The sequence below is a fragment of the Camellia sinensis genome, chromosome 12 (genome assembly GCF_055761805.1).
Source record: "Camellia sinensis isolate YWXY chromosome 12, ASM5576180v1, whole genome shotgun sequence".
Taxonomy (NCBI): domain Eukaryota; kingdom Viridiplantae; phylum Streptophyta; class Magnoliopsida; order Ericales; family Theaceae; genus Camellia; species Camellia sinensis.
The window spans coordinates 101167373-101185348 of record NC_138972.1 but is presented as its reverse complement, the minus strand read 5'-3'; the positions used below and the strand labels follow the sequence as shown (position 1 = coordinate 101185348).

Sequence of the window (17976 nt, the reverse complement as noted above, 5' to 3'; positions counted from 1 at the left end):
TAGCTGCCAGGGATAAAAGTACACGAACAGTGTTGAGCTTGGCAACTGGAGCAAAGGTTTCTTGATAGTCAATGCCATAGGATTGGGAGAATCCTTTGGCGACCAACCGAGCTTTATAACGTTCTACATTACCATCTGCCTTGTGTTTTACTGTGAAAATCCACTTACACCCAACTGGTTTCTTACCTCTTGGAAGATCAGTAATTGCCCAAGTACCATTCTTTTCCAGAGCCCGAACTTCCTCATTGACTGCCGCCTTCCACTTCGGATACTTGAAAGCTTCCTGAATATTCCGAGGACTGGGTATCTCCGTGATGCTAGAAGTGAAGGCACGAAACGAAGGTGATAGCTTATCATAAGAAATAAAGTTCCCAATGGGATGCTGAGTACATGATCTAACTCCTTTTCTCCAAGCTATGGGCATATTAAGAATACTATTTTCTAACTCAGAATTATCAGTACTATCTGTGGGAGGAAGATTGTCACCTGGAATGTTGCTTGGATTAGAACCCGGTTCAGCCTCATGGGATTGTTGAGAAATTGCTCCTTCCTCCGTTTCCTCTTGGATGTGCTCATTATCCCGCAAGTCAACAATGGACTCAGAATTTTCGGCAGGTAAAGATTGATTCAATGACTCAGGAGGTGTGGGATTTTTGGTGGTGATGGATGGCTCACTAAATGACTCAAGGGTCCAAAATTGATTTTCCTGGGTTGGAGTCTCCCCCTGAAGAACGATTTTAGGGTAGTAAGACTGGGTTTCAAAAAAATGTGACATCCATGGAATTGTAGAATTTCCTTGTGACTGGAGAGTAACACTTATACCCTTTTTGATGTGACGAATACCCAATGAAGATACACTTGAGCGACCTAGGATCAAGTTTACTTCGATACTGTTGATGGATATGAACAAAGACAGAACACCCGAAAATTTTTGGTGGGATAGTGGAGATGAGGCGAGTAGTTGGAAAGGATTTTAGGAGAAGTTGACAAGGAGTTTGGAATTGTAGTACCCTAGATGGCATCCTATTGATAAGGTAGGCTGCTGTAAGAACAGCTTCCCCCCAGAAGAATTGTGGAGCATTTGTGGAAAACATTAGCGATCTAGCAACATCTAACAAATGTCTATTTTTCCGTTCAGCGATGCCATTTTGTTGTGGGGTGTCAACACATGAACTTAAGTGAACTATCCCTTCTTTGGCTAAAAATTCTCCTAGAATGGAGTTGAAATAGTCCCGAGCATTATCAGATTTTAGAATTTGGATTTTTGACTGGAATTGTGTCTGAATCATAATTTGAAAATTTTTGAAAATTTGGCTTGTTTCAGATTTGTCTTTCATGAGGAAGACCCAGGTTAATCTAGTATGATCATCTATGAATGAGACAAACCACCTAGTACCAGTTACATTTTTTATTCTTGATGGACCCCAGATATCACTATGAATTAGTGAGAATGGACGAGACGCTTTATAGGATTGAATGGGAAAATGGGACCGTACATGCTTAGACAATTGACAGATTTCACAATCAAAAGGTTTTGGAGTTTTAAATAATGAAGGAAATAAATGCTTGAGATACATAACATTCGGATGACCTAAGCGATAGTGCCACAACATAATTGCTCTATCGTTATTTTGACACGAAACCGAAAAAGAACTACCACGAATTGCCGTTTGAGGTTGTTCCTGTGGATAGTGGCGTTCCTTAAGGATGTAGAGTCCAGAGCATTCCTCAGCATTGCCAATCGTCTTCCCCGAATCCAAATCCTGAAATTCACAATGAGTGGAGAAAAAATTAGTAACACACCTCTTTTCCTTAGTGAGTTTACTAATTGACAATAAATTACAGTCCAAATCAGGAACAAGGAGAACAGAGTTGAGAATAAGATTCCTAGACAGCACAACTGAACCTATACCAGCAACCTTTGATAGTGAACCATCTGCTATTCGGACCGTTAAATTATTATGACATGAGCTATATGTATCAAAAATTGTTGCATCTCCCGTCATATGATCAGATGCTCCTGAGTCCACAATCCAAGGTTTTTTACGTTTCTTACCAACAGTAAAGGCGTTCAAAGAATTACCTTTGTGAGCCAAGGTTCCGGATCCAATGATGTGGTTGGAAGACGAACCAGATTGTGACTGTAGTAGTTTCTGGAGCATCTCCATTTGCTCCTTGGTGAAAGGGCTTGCTTCAGGTTGTGGTGATCGTTCATTTGTACCTACATGATTACCTCGTCCTTCTTTCTCAAGAGGCTGACGTGGCTTCCAATCTGCTGGCTTTCCATGAATCTTCCAGCAAGTTTCTCTCGAGTGACCCGGCTTTTTACAATGATCACACCAAGGCCTACCTCCTTTATTTTTCTGACGGTTGTCAATAGGAGCGAATTGAGTCTTAAGAGCCGAGCTTTCTGCCATATTCAGTTGTTGATGGGATCCCATCATGAGTTTTTTCCGGCTTTCTTCGCGACGGACTTCAGAGAATGCCTCTCTAAGGCTAGGTAGCGGTTTTACTCCCATAATTCTTCCTCTGATTTCATCAAGATTTGTGTTTAATCCTAACAAGAATGTAAACACACGCTTCCCTTCGACAATCTTTTTATACAACAAACCATCAGCAACACACTGCCAGTTATGAACCTCAAACGTATCAAGTTGACGCCATAGACGAGTAAGGATATTGAAATATTCAGTTACCGTAAGATTGTCTTGACGTAAATCATGGAGGGAGCTTTCAAGCTGGATGATTTCAGATGTGTTTTCCTTGTCTGAAAACGTTTCTTTTGCCATGTCCCAGATCTCTTTGGCAGTATCAAATGACAGAAAATTTTCGCCAATGTCAGTGGTCATAGAGTTGACGAGCCACGACATGACCATGTTATTTTCAGCTATCCACCTTTTGTAGGTTGATGCTGTGGTTTCTGGTAATGCTGAGGCTCCGGTGATGTAGTCGTCTTTCTCCTTTCCCCGTATAAACATTAATATGGATTGAGACCATTGCAAATAATTGTGCCCATTCAGTTTATGGGCGGTGATCGGAAGATGAGAGGTTTCCATTTGATGAGAGGATAAAGATGATGAGATGATAATATCAGAAGAAGAGGAGGATGAGTCGATAGCCATTCCAAAAGCTGGACCGTATTTAGGCATGAAATAGAAGAATAGATTTGAGTAGAAGAGAGAGACAACAAAAAATATTGATGATGAGACAGGATTACACCTGCTCTGATACCATGAAAGAAATATTGAGAGAGTGATTGAAAGAGCTAATACACTCTGTGATTCAATTGTGTATTAAACATGAAGAGAAGGCTCCATTATATAGGAGAGCTAATACAACATCATTATGATACTACATTATGAAAGAAAATATATAAAAATAAAAAGTAGCCGAAAGTTGAAGGCACTAGCCGAAAGTTGAAGGCACTACCTAAAGCACTACAATAAATCATCTGATGGAGAAGCACTAACTATTAAATATATATTAATGATATAAGCATGCAGCTGGTATTATTACATTAACAAATAGCTTGCTTGATTTCCAATAAGCCAATTCCTTTAAAGTAAGATCTTTCTTTTTGTGTTTCAGAGTTTTTTTAAAATCCTTCCAAGAAAATGGTAGTTTATCTATTATCGATGAAACTACAATAGATTCATCCATGTTCATATTCTTTTGTCAAAATTGACTTAGAATATGTTGGATCTCATGGAATTGTTTCACAATGCTCTTTGTATCAATCATTGTAAAACGCATAAAATTACTAACAAGAAATTTCTTACTGGTGGCATTCTCGGTGAGGTACTTTGATGTAATAAGTCCCAGAGTTGCTTTGTCATTTCCAGATGTTGATACACATCAAATAGAGTGTCTGACAGTGCATTCAGAATGTGTCCTTGGCAAATGTAGCCGTCATTCTCCTATTTGGTTCTGGCACGGGTTTGCTCCACAGTCTCATCTTCTTGCTCCGTTGGATAGGGGGTAGTTAGCACATAGACCACTTTGAGAGTAGTGAGCAAAAAATGCATCTTCTTTTGCCAGCGTCGGAAATTTCCTCCATCAAAACGGTCAAGTTTCATAAAATCTTGAGTCATTTTCTGAATAGACATCGCCGTATCCAAATATTGTCTTTAGATTGTTGGAACAAAGGGTCTTGAATTCTTCAAATGGTGGTCTTCGGGTCTTCAAAATTTGGCAATGACTTTATTTATATAGAACAGAAAATTAGTGCTTCAAGTCGCGTTACTAAGTCGCTTCCCTAAAGATAATATTTGTACCTACCAAAAGGTGTGCAGGGGGTTATAACAAATTTGTCTCCAGGATAAAATGAAGCCGAATCTAAAGATCTAGTCTATCGGCGTCTGCACTGACGACAATAGATCAGAACATTCTTGATATAATCAAGAAACCAAGACACTGATAATCAAATCTGTAGAACTTGATTATCAATAAGAAAAACAGAAATTTTCTTAAGAAACTCTTGATCGAAAATTCAAAATCAAGAGGGAGGGAGAGAGAGAGAGAGAGAGAGAGAGAGAGAGAGAGAGAGAGAATTGCAGTAATGCTTTTCAGGATTTTGGATGGAATGAAATGGCTGATTTTGGACACACAACTGTTTGATCAGTTGGTTGACTCATCGCCAACGGATGACACGTCACTGCTGCGTGGAGCTGACTGTATTCCACATCACCCATGTCACGTCGAATCCACGTCATCGCTCCAACCTGTCCGATGCAAATATGCAAATAGGAAAGCGCCCTCATGGCGCCTTGCATCCGTGCTAAGTGCAAAGTACGCCATCAAACGCCACATAGCCCACTGCCTACACCACATGAGCGCGCGTGTGCGTGTGCTGATGGTGGAAGCACCATCTTTGCGGTGTGGGTGCATGCACACTAGCTTTCATCCCATAATTCCATATTCAAAAGAATGTTCCATGTATCACTTCATCAAGTGCTCCATGTTTTGCTCTCTTTCCAATATAGGACAAAGTCCCCAAGCTTAATTAATACTTTCCAAAGAAAGACAATGAAGGTTTTGAAAACACCTAAAAATTAAACTATAAATTTTAAAAACTATTTTGAAAATTCCCCAACAATATCATAAAAAGAGTGATAAATATGTCAATTTACATAAACAAGGACTTATGTATTCATTAAAATAATTATGGGACTAGTTAGTCTATAAATTCTAATTTTAGGACTTATGGATCAATGCCCCTTGATTAATTGCTAATACATTAAATCTTTTTTTGTGACATAGCTAACCAAGGTAAAATTCAATCAATTTTAAGTTTAAAAAGATTATTTCCGGGAAACAAATGTAACCGTTAAAATTAATCGTATTTTATACCCAATCCATTCAAAAACAACCATCCATTAATTTAAAATAATTCATCATATCAATCGATTTTTTAATTTTTACCAGTAAAAACAATCATTCGTTTGTTTTAAGTAATTCACCACATCAATCAACTATTAGTTTTTAATTTTAACCAAACTTTATTGAGGCTTTTCAAATTCAGATTTATTTATTTATTTATTTTTTTATTTTTATTTTTATTTTTTTTAGTATAATAACTAAAAGAAAAGTGGGGCTTTTTTGGGCTCAATTTTTGGGAGCCCAAAGTGGCAGTTTTACTAGCTTTGGCCATAGTCACCTGCTTAGCTTCATTTTCATCAATAATTTGTCAGTTATATGAATGAAAAAATAATATTTTTATCTATTTTACATGAAATGTCATGTTGTTTATTTTTGTATTTTCATATCATCTGAATTAGTGTCGATCCATTTAATCTAAAAGAGAGATCCGTGTAATTATGTCAAATTTGTGAAAAAATAAGAGAAATCTGTCTGAATTAGTTTAGAGAATTTTCACGAACTAAATATATTAAAATTGTATAAAGTTAGAAAATTTTCACCATCACAATAAATTTTTCCTGCAACTACTATTATAGTTGAGAGTAATATGATGTTTTAAATTATAATTATCCTTATAACAATAAAAATAATAGAATTTGAGCCAATTGTTTCAAAACTTTCAAAACTAATTATGACCTCCAAGTGCCCAAGATTATTCGTCAAAATACAAACCAAATAAACTAAAACAACACATGTATCTTTCTTTATTTATTATTCACCCGAAAACGATAGTGAAAAAGTACAATCATTTATTTTGTTTGCCATGTTTCGAAAGATCCAATGAGAGCATTATTTCTACTATATAGAGTTATAGATGCAAGAATAATCATGGATTCAACAGTTTTCCAATGGAAACAATGTGCTCATTTGCAGAACCATCATGATGCTTGAGATGGGATGATCATATAACGCTCGAGCTCATCTTTGCCTTCACAAACATCAGTGGTATAGGTGGTCTTGAAATCTGAGAATGTGAAAGATTTATATAATGGGAGATTACTAGATTCGTTAACCAGTGATTTCGCAGGTTCGATGCAGCTATCATTACTAGGTTGGATGAAGCTTACTACGGTTGTTCGCTCAACTGAGCTTGCCACAACCCGATGATCTGAGCTTTTCAGCTTCCCATTGCTGATTATCTACAAAATAGAATGATACATATTCTTTTTAATTATTAACCAAAAATGTCATTAAAAATAAAATGGTTAAACTATACTCTGCGTTACTATAGTTTGACTTAAATTTCACTTTGGTTGCTATTGTTTTAAATTAAACAATACTTTAAATTAAATTTCAATTTAGTCATTTCGTTAATTTTTTTCTAACAAAAATTACACTTTGAACCCTTATACTTTACACTCCAATCGAATAATTTCGTTTAAAAAATTGACCGAGAAACTAAGGATACTAAAAGTATAAGGGGTTAAAGTGAGATTTTTATAAAAGTATAAAGGTATTCACCGTTAAAGTAGAGGAATCAAAGTGAGATTTAATAAAAGTGCAAGGGTGCTAAGTGTTACCGATAATACATTGATATAAAGCATGAGATGGAATATGTGGCCCATTGAAGCAACAATAGAGTTGATTGATTAAGGGAAAAGAGAGAAAATACCTGTAACATGTGATTTATGTTAACCACAAAGGCATTAGGGAGTGGCTCAACAGAAAGCCATTGTTGATCTTTCAAGACTTGAAGGCCAGACACTTCCCCTTGGTTAAGAAGGGTGAGAAGGAAAGGATCACCATGTTTAGGCAATCCCAACACCAAGCTTGGGTCTGGACATGCTGGGTAATGGTTAATACTCATCAACTGATCGTGGCTCAGTCCTTCCCTGAAGTATCCTGATTCAAGTCCTAACCCTTCACAAATCAGATCCAAGATTTGCAAGCCAAGTTTCCGCACCTCAATTGAATAACGTCCAAACACTTCTCTGTGGGAACAAAAGCCCAATAAAAAGCATAAATTTGGAATCAAGATCAAGATCACATGTTCCTTTCTGTACTCCCTTCTCTGTCCTATTATGTTTTATTGGTTCATAGAGTTGTCCGTGTCATCAAAAGTGATCCTATAAACCAATCAAATTCAAGGGGATAGAGCATTGTACATAAAAAAGAACAGGTGATCTGAATCCATGGAGGGACAGGTGATTTGAATCCGTAAATTTGTCATGATCAAAGAGGAGCTAGTGCTAATGCAATGAGAGAATCTCCGGTAGTTGATACCAAAGAGCAACATCAAAGTCAAATTTTGATTCCGACAAAGAAAAAAAACTCAATTTTAAACATCTTACACTTCAACATTATAATTTGACAATTCTACTCTAATAAAACCAATGTCAATTGTTTTCTTTTTCACAAAATACCTGACAAAATAATATTTGTAGGCTCGTTCGAAGAAATTTTGACATTCTTCATTTTTTTGCCCAAATTTGGTGTAAGTTTTGACAATGATATAATTTGGCAGCATGATAGATGTTGGAGACATTTTAATAGAACTCTTTGCTAATTTTGACTTCAGTGGATGTTTTAGGACACCAGCAGAGATTCTCTAATTTGGGTTTATAGGAACAAACTCCACTAGTTAGTGCTAAAATAATCATAACAGAATTATAATTTGATATGCTACAGTATCAAAATACCGTACACAAGTTTCCACTATGAGAAGAACCACTGTTGGCAACAACTATCGGGCAGTTGACTCCACTACACATCATCACCGGTGACAATCTCTTTTGTCGATAATCTAAAAAAAATGCTATAATACTAAAATGTTAAATTTTAGCAAATGTTACATTACTAGTACAAATGTTACTCCACTAGCGCAAATGTCATTTTGCGACATCCAAATCATTGTCTATTTCTGTATGTTAGATTCTCACATCCAAACCATTAGATCAAAACTTTCTTGGTTCAACAGTGTTAACACAGACCATTTTTTCCTAGGCAGTTGGAGAAGATATCTTATTGTAGCAGCTCACTGAAATTGCTCAAATTAAAAATTGTATAACATAGGAGTATATTTATTAGCTGTGTGCAAATTCGATGGGTATGCTGTTAAAACTGTAAATAGCTACAAATTTTGATCTGAGCATATATCAGTGACTTTTAGAAAAAGTTAAAAAGCGTGACAAACCTACACCAACTCAAGTTGTTTATGGACACCACCGAATCAACCACATAAAATACAAGTGGAATATGTATACCATGATTATTTTATATGATTGATTTTGTGTCTGTAGTCTTACCTGTATCGAGGAGGATTGGAGGGCCAATGGTGGATATGATCCTCCACTGGGTGACAAGGGTGGCGGAAATTGTCTCTCCAAAAATGAACTTTCTCATTGGTATAGGTTATACTTGTTTTAAATCCACAATTCTGTTTTGGATCCTCTGAGTAGAATTTCTCCTTGTCCTTCTCAGGCAACTCAAACACTTCCTTCCCCACTATCAATACATCCTTCATTAACTCTGATGATACCCCATGATTAATCAACTGTAATTTTTTTTTTAATATTAGAATTATCCTTGAAACAATAATAGTTGTGTGTATGGAATTTCTCTCACTCATTGACAAAAATCTTAAAATATGAAAATCTTGAGCCTCAATCATTCAATTGAGAATGCAACTATGCTCAATGCGCAAAAGCCATTCACAAAATAGTTCATAGCCAAGACACAAGATGGTAGGTCTCATCTCACCCACTTGTGTCTTGTTTGTATATAGAATGTTAGTATGTGTGCACTCAAAAATCAATTATTTGACTTTATTAATTGATTAAATAAATTGTTTGGCATTTTATTTTGCAATTTTGTATATTATTATGGGTAATGTTATATTTAATGTTACATATGATGTGAACATAAGGTCCCTTGGGTAACATTGTAGAAAAACATACTAATGGTTAATGAACCAAAAGCTGAGACTTATGATTTTTTGGTGCCTTGTAAACCCAATTAATGTTCTAGGCTTTGGGTGTTGATTGGGCGTCGCACTACTATGGCCTACACCTGCTATATGATAGAATGATTAACTCCATTATTGAGGTAGTGATCTTAGGCAAATAGGTGGGTGTTATGCAATAAATACATGCACTGAACAAGATCGGTTTTGAGAACACCTATGAAATGATCACTGTCAGTTTAAAGGATAGGTCAATTACAATACACCTATTTTCCTTTGACCTGAGAGACTCATATAAATTAATTTACTATTCATTTAACTTTGATATTGGCAATCGGTGATGCTAAACCAAAGGCTATATACGGACATGTTCAGTTATGTGAGTGATAATTGATTTATATAGGTGTTTAACATGGAACGTTAGACCAAAGGAAAATCGGCCGATACTTTTTCAAAAAAATATTTTTATTTGTACTATATAATTATAAAAGTATATTTTTGGAAATTGCTTTTGGTGTCCAATTAAAAGAAAGAAAAATTTAGAATTCACCTATATGAGTTAAGGGTTTTTGATAGTGATAAATTTGTTCATATGTAGTAGTTCATGTGGAATATAGTTTGGTGCAAGGAAGTTTGTGACTAATTGTAAGAAAGGGCCTTACTTGTAATTCCCTACTTTTAGGGGTTCAATTGTAATGTGTTGATGGACATTATTACAATTAGTGGAAGTTCTATATTATCTATTTAAAAGATAATTAAATGAAAAATTAGATAAGTTGTATCCTGCAAATTCAACATAAAAGATATATCTTTTATTTTATTCCCATAACTAAAAAATAGAGATCCTAAGGATCCCACTATATGCAAACTCTATCGTGTGTGGTGTATATATATATATATATTAGACATATTTGGTACAAAAATTAGACATCAAAATTTTGTAAGTCGATTGAAAAATACACAAAAATAAAAGCAACATATGAGACATTTGGATCGCTATACACTTGGATTGAGATATTTTAAATTGTATAATTAGGTGGTGTTTTTTTGTAAAATTATTTTTTAAATAATTTTTTTTTTTCCCGCAAACTTTCAAGTACATGTGCAAATAATTATATTCCTGAATATATGTACCGAAGAGAATCCTTGAAGTTGAAGTTATGATTAGTCTAAATTCTGATTACTATATTTGGAAAGGACCACTACCAGCACGTTCAATTTGCAATAGGCTTCTCTAAAAACTGGATCTGTCTAGTTTAGCTCTCTCATTTCAATCATCCAATTTGTTCTGAATCTAAGTCTTTATACGTGAATTTTCTGTTAAAAAAATCAAGTTGGTCCGACAAACATAGTTATATAATTTGATCATAGTTGTTTTCAAAGAATATGTAGCATAGTTCTGAAATCATTCTTCTTGTCCATTTATTTGAACAACTATGATGTAAATCATACAGTTATCATTAAATTGATCATCTACACATAAAATAAAAATAAAGGGATCAAATTATTAAAATGGGCAGCACCCTTTTATTAGGACTACAGATGAACCAAGTTCATTCAATCATTACAGGTAAATACTAAGAACAATAAAAAAATATGAATAGTGAGCTGACCTGAAAGAATCCATAATCTTGGCTAGCCTTCATGATTTGGTGCTGCAATTCCAGGGGATGGAGTCCTTGGAAATCAATCACTGGGATGGCATTGCATGGAGGAACCACTTGCTTTCCTGGTCTTCTTTCTGGTGGCAATATATAAGATTCCGGCACCGACTCAAAAATGTTGCACCTGTTTGAAATGAGTTTTTCCATTCTCTCTGTCTCACGTAGGCTCTCTCTGAGTTGAGTTGTGTCCAAGGAGAGACAAATGTTCCTTATTATATACTACTGGTGCTGAGCTAAGCGCTGAGCTCATTTTATTATTATTATAGTCGTGTACAGTTGAATCTCTTCTGACATGACATTTTGAAGTCTCACTTTCCTTAAGCGTGTCTGCTGTGAGAAAGAAATTTTGAGCCAAGAATACGTTGTGTTATCTTCCCAAATAGAGATTTGAGAAGGGTTTGGAAATAAAAAATATAAAAAGGAAAATGCGTGAGAACTCGAATGGCTCAAAAATATTATCTTACCGGTAACAGAATCAAAAAAACACCCTAAAACCACGTCGTTTTGGGATTTCGAGCCATTCGAACCATTCGAGCCATTTGATTTTCGAGCTACGTAGCAGTGTCGATATAAAAAATAAGTGAAATATAAATAAAATATATTTATATTTTATTTAATTATATATATATATTTTTTAAATTTCTGTTCAAATTTTTTAATCAAACATTGCGGCATAAGGGTAAGAGACAAAGGACTTGTTTGGTTTATTTTTTGGAGAGTTATTTTAGAAATTTTTTGGTTTGTTTGGTTGTATATTTTGAGAGAAATTTTTTTGTGAAAGTTTGGGATGATTTGATATTTTGTTGTAATTGAATAGATGTGTGTGAAAGAAAAAAATGATTGAGAAGGAGAGAAGAGAAAGAAAAAGTGATTGATGAATGTGTAAGAGAGGGAAAGTGATTTTAGAAATTTTTTGAGAAAAATCTCAAACCAAACAATTTTTGAAATTTTTTTTTCTAAAACTCATTTCTAAAACTCAAACCAAACATACCCAAAATATCTTATAAAAGTATTTTGCCTAACATGACATTTTGAAGTCTCACTTTCCTTAAGCGTGTCTGCTGTGAGAAAGAAATTTTGAGCCAAGAATACGTTGTGTTATCTTCCCAAATAGAGATTTGAGAAGGGTTTGGAAATAAAAAATATAAAAAGGAAAATGCGTGAGGGCTTGAATGTGTAGAGCTCGAATGGCTCGAAAATATTATCTTACCTGTAAGAGAATCAAAAAACACCCTAAAACGACGTCGTTTTGGGATTTCGAGCCATTCGAGCCATTTGATTTTCGAGCTACGTAGCAGTGCCGATATAAAAAATAGGTGAAATATAAATAAAATATATTTATATTTTATTTAATTATATATATATATATATATTTTTTAAATTTCTTTTCAAATTTTTTAATCAAACATTGCGGCATAAGGGTAAGAGACAAAGGAGTTGTTTGGTTTATTTTTGGGAGAGTTATTTTAGAAATGTTTTAGTTTGTTTGGTTGTATATTTTGAGAGAAATTTTTTTGTGAAAGTTTGGGATGATTTGATATTTTGTTGTAATTGAATAGATGTGTGAGAAGGAGAGAAGAGAGAAAAAAAGTGATTGATGAATGTGTAAGAGAGAGAAAGTGATTTTAGAAATTTTTTGAGAAAATTCTCAAACCAAACAATTTTTGGAAATTTTTTTTTCTAAAACTCATCTCTAAAACTCAAACCAAACATACCCAAAATATGTTATAAAAGTATTTTGCCTAACTAGTAATTATATTTTTTATTTTGCCTAACTAGTAATTATATTTTTTATTTTAGTTAATCAATCAAATTAATTTTACTAATATTTTTAAAAAAATGTCATAAACATAGATAAATAAATGAATAATTTTTTTATGACATAATGAATATGTTAACATAACATTTATAAATATATATATATATATATTTTAAATATATAATTAAATTAATTTTAAACCATTTTTATATTAAATTATTAAAAAAAATATTTTCAAACGATCATATATTCAAATGGGTTGAAACAAGCCCAACAATAGTAGATGGAGCAAGAAGTTGGTGGCAGATAGAGGAAACCCTCTTGCTTATGCTCGTTAGTTTTGGAGAGCCAAAATCAAAATGGATATTTTATCTTTTTTGATGCAGAGTCGTTATGTTTGGTTGAGAAATTCAGAAAGAGATTTAGAAAAGAAAATGAAAAATGTATGCAAAATGTGAATAAAATATATCTATATTTTATATAATTTTATACACTTTTTTTTTTTAAAATTCCTTCTCAAATCTCTCAATAAAAAAATAATATTAGAGAAAGAGAAAACCATATGCACTAATAAAAATTCCTCAGAATGCACTTTTGGCCATTGTGTATTATAACAATTCAATTTATACCTGTCCATTAAAGAGTTAAAATGATTTCTGCTAAATTTGATAAACGAGTTTGACAAATTAGCTTCATCAATCTAATCTATTTAGCTTATTTTAATAAGTAGGTTAAAATTTATTTTTTTTTGACTTTTTCTTAAAAAAAATATGTAAAAAAATAAATAAAGAGATAATCACTGTGTTTGGTTCCTAAATTCTAAATACAAATTTTAATAAATTTTAGAGTTTTTGTGGGTGTTTGGGAAGCGAGTTTTTTTTATAGATTTTTTTACTTGTAGGATATTATTAGAGAAAAAAAAATTTATATTTGGAAAGATAGTTGTGTTTTTTGTGATTATATATGATGTTTGTGAGAAAAAAAAAAATAATTATAAAATTTGATGTGATATTTTGTTTAAATTTTTTTTTTAATTTTATACCTAATTTGACTTTTAGTGAAAAAAATCAAAAAAAAAAATCTTTTCCAGACACTGCATTTGTTTGGTTATCCAAACAATAAAAACAAATTTTCAAAATTCTATTTTTTTTTGGATGTACTTGGAAAATGAAATATTCTTAATTTGATTAGATCGGCAGCAGTCAATAATGACCCTACTTCTTTCCTCGACAAATTGCCTATTGCCCGCTGAAAAATATATAAACAGCAAAAATGATTTAGATTTCTAAAAGAAAAGCTCTAATTTGTCCTCTCTTTTTTTCTAATTTTTATTTTTTATTTTTTATTTCATTATTATTATTTTTTTTTAAAATAGATAGACAGTTCATTAGAACTGCACTGTAACAACTCAAATTAGAGCTCTACAGCATGACCCTATAAACAAACATTCGTTGACCTTTTGATGTGACTTGTGTTGACATTTTTCATTTATTCTTTGTTGACCTACAGAATTACGTGTTCAAAATCCTAGTTTGAGAGAATTTTGAATTCCACTTGCAAGATTCAAAAAAAGTAAACCAAAGAATAGTCCATTTTCAAAACAGGGTTCTCAAATCAAAATTTTGAAAAATAACTCAAAAAAATGAAACTAAACATAGTGATTACTTCCTCCATCTCAAAATATTAATTCTTTATTTTATTTTTTATTGTTTCAAAATATTAGTTCATCTTCAAAAATCAAGTACAAAAATAATATAAATTTTATATTTTGTCATTCTTTTAAATTAATAAATAATATAAAAAGTACAATTGACATTGATATTCTCAAAAAATATACTATCAAAAGGCTAATTTAGAAAAATCAACTTTTTTAAAGTGCAATAATTATACTATCAAAAAAATTTGAATTTCTTAAAAGGAATCATTATTTTGGGACATAAAGAGTATAATTTTAAAAAGTCAAAAAATTAACATTTTAACTTTTAATCCAACTGCCAAATTGATTCGTTTCATTGGGTAGTTGTGTTGATACCAATAAATGAATATCCATATCTAATCCATTTTATATTTAGGGCCCATTTGAGAAGCTAGCAAAAAGCTAGTTTTTAACTTTTTTAGGTAAAAAAGTTAATTTTTTTACCTAAGTTGCTACCCAAAAAGCTAATTTTTTTAGCTAAAAAAATCGAAAGCCAGCTTTTTTAGCTAAAAAAACCGAAAGCTAGCTTTTTTAGCTAAAAAGGTCAAAAGTTAATTTTTTATCAACTTCCCAAAATATCACTTAATTCACAAAATGCAACCCATTTAAATTCATTTATAAATTGGACAGACTTCAAGTGAGCATAATTACATGGGTGGCTCAGATTGAGTTTGACCTCTCTAAAATATAGTGTCAAATATTGGACTTAATCAGATTATTAATTCAAAGAAATTAATCAAGTAAGTTATTTAATTTATTATTCTGTTTTATTTGTTTGTTTAAATCAGATTGTAATTTTGTTTTGGTAACAAAATAAAATCTATTTTTATTTATTATTTTTATTGCCGGTTTGATTTTTATAATCAAACAAATTTTCTCATTTCCTTTATTTTTTTATATTTTAATTGTTGTACACAATTAAATTTAATCTATTTAAGTAAAGTGAAGATTGTCCAACAAAACCCGCCAACAAAATGAAGCAACATACCATAAACGCCACACCTGAGAGACAGAGAGAGAGATGACGTAGAACAAAATAATATCATTTAATTCCAGATCCCATGACAGAGGACTCAAGTTCAAAAGCAAGAAGGCCAAACACTGTCATCATTGAATTAAGAAAAAAAAAAGTCACCATACTTTGTAGGGAGCTGTTGTAGTGTGCAAGGCTTGAAACTTGCACACCATATGCAAGTTAATTCTTAGCCATTAGATTTGATTAAATTAATCTAAACCCTTCAATATTTTATACAGTTTATACCATTTACTTGCCAAACCGGTTGAAACTTTCCCAGACATTCTCTCCACTTTCATCAGTCGCCTCTCTCTCTCTCTCTCTCTCTCTCTGTCGTTTGGCTAAACAGGACTCCCTTCTCTCTTCTCTGGTCATTTTCCATGAATGGAGATCGAAGTCACAGGCTGTGCAAGGATTGAAGAGGTAGGGCTCTGAAATCCCTAAAAATTTCTCTCCTTGCTCCGAATCTATGGTTTCTCCCCCTCTCTCTCTCTCTCTGATTTCTCTGTCCGTTCTCTTGCTCGTTATCATCTGTCACTCTCGTCTCTTACTTTCAAAGGCTTCTTGAAGATCTCTGTCTTCTCCAGTAGCTTATTGGTTCAAAAGAGTTCTCATTGAAGAGGTATGGCTTGAAATCCCTAAAGCTCTATTTCTCGATAAATAGGCAATTTCATGAATCAAACTGTTTCTCGCACAACTTGATTATAAGATATATTGGGTGAAATTTGTTAGTAGAATTTGATACATTATATCTAATAATAATGGATTCTTTGCCTAGTTGGTTACTTACTGTCTTACTTGTTCTTTTCTTAATTTTGTTTTCTATATTTTATCTCGTCTCTTGCCTATTTACAGTTTGAATGTAATATTTGTTTCATGGCCTTATGGGTTTCAATTGAAAAATTAGGGATTGAAAAAATTAGGTTTGGGGTTGGGATTATTTCTGTATCCATTGTAGTTAACTTAATATATTTTTAATTGATTAAATTGTCTGCATAACTTGATTTTGATTTTCATTCAGTTGGTAAATAGGAGAAATTATTCAATGCTGGTGGAGCAATGGTAAATAGGAAATTCAGGTTGTTCTGAATCAAGTTCCTTCAAGTTGTTCTCAATTGACAGTCAATGATCTTCTGGAGGTGCGAATTGCAAATCTCTCTCCCTCTCTCTCTCTCTCTCATAACAAACAGAGCTATGTTCCCAATCTTTGTTATTGTACATTTTCAATGACATTGAAGATGCTTTCAAGATCACACTGATTATCTGTGCGTGAGGTGTGTTCTCATTGGTTCATTCAAATTTGTTCAATTTTTATCATTTTGATTGCTGTTAAGAGTGTAATTTTAATTTATATTTTGGTCAATTGATGCTTATTTTATATTAATCTATAAATCTAGAGTGTTATTGTTCTGTTTCTTTAGGTTTTGTAAGTTGATTTTGTGTGTACGTTTTTTCAAGTGTTTGGTATAGAACACAAAAGTTGCTAGGGTTTTGATTTTGGTTTTTTAATTTTGTATAATTTTGAGTTTGAAAGATGTTAATTGATGAAGCTAGGGTTTATGAGGTTAATTTGATGAAGCTAGGGTTGGGTGGATGTTAATAGGGAAGGTGCATTGATACTTACACAACTATGGCTTTAGTTTTCAAGTTTGAATAAGACTTTTTGACGGGAAAAATAAAGCCCTAAGCAAGTGCATGTGGGTTTTCACACTATGTTGGGTTGCTTTGACTTCATCCACTAGCATTTTATAATCTCCACCTCTACTTTTATTTTTGGGAAGCCACTCCAAAATGAAAGGTAAAATTGAATTCATAAATTGTATCTAGCACAACTTGATAGTTTCTAGCTTTGATTGTGCCCTATGATGAGGTTGAGGTTGTTCACTTAGTAACATGACGCTGCCTTAATGAAATTCAATTTTATTTAATTTTTTTGATAAGTACATCTATTAGGATAGATAACTAAGTGCTATAGTGATTGTGTTTCCTTGGTGGAGGCCTGACCTGTATGCTCTTTGCTTTCCAAACTAAACCTTGGGGAAATTGAGCTGGATAGCAGCCTAAGTTTAGTGTTGCATGATATACTGTCCTCTGTCTCTATCCTCTTCTTACTTCATTTTTTTCTTTTTTCTTTTTTTTTTCTTCTTTTATAAAATGTTTTGATCGTATTTTCTTTTCCTTTGTCATGTTTCTGTTAGGTAAGGTAGAGAGACTCAAACTTTAGTCTGTTTATTAAGGTAATGCGACCTACGCAGCTGGGGTATCATTTTTTGCTTATTATTAGATTTTTTTTAGTGTTTTTCTTTTTTACGTTGGAAACTTAGTCCAAGCTAGGGTTTATTGACTAAGAAGTACAGATACGTAATACTCTGAGAATATTGAATAATTTCTCTCAAGGAAGTAGGAAAGTTTGCTGGCAATCATAGTTTAATCAAAGGTTTTGGACGGTTTAGCATTAGGAACAACTAAAAGATTCCTTTTACACTGCACATTTTTCTCAAATTGAAGGATGAAGTCAAATTG

General features: G+C 32.9%; 2 protein-coding genes across 2 annotated transcripts; both read right to left on the bottom strand.

Annotated features, from left to right (window-relative positions):
* Positions 1 to 1441: 1441 nt before the first annotated feature.
* Positions 1442 to 5100, bottom strand: LOC145804677 (uncharacterized). The gene is made up of 2 exons (XM_082899438.1): positions 2084 to 5100; positions 1442 to 1763 (listed from the first exon to the last, which is right to left on the bottom strand). The coding sequence occupies exons 1-2, from the start codon at positions 3147 to 3149 to the stop codon at positions 1729 to 1731; spliced, it is 1101 nt and encodes a 366-aa protein (XP_082755564.1). The 5' UTR covers positions 3150 to 5100; the 3' UTR covers positions 1442 to 1728.
* Positions 5101 to 6094: 994 nt separating this feature from the next.
* Positions 6095 to 11211, bottom strand: LOC145804678 (hyoscyamine 6-dioxygenase-like). The gene is made up of 4 exons (XM_082899439.1): positions 10933 to 11211; positions 8664 to 8911; positions 7031 to 7349; positions 6095 to 6557 (listed from the first exon to the last, which is right to left on the bottom strand). Exons 1-4 carry the CDS (start codon positions 11128 to 11130, stop codon positions 6297 to 6299), a joined length of 1026 nt encoding a protein of 341 aa, XP_082755565.1. The 5' UTR covers positions 11131 to 11211; the 3' UTR covers positions 6095 to 6296.
* Positions 11212 to 17976: the final 6765 nt, after the last annotated feature.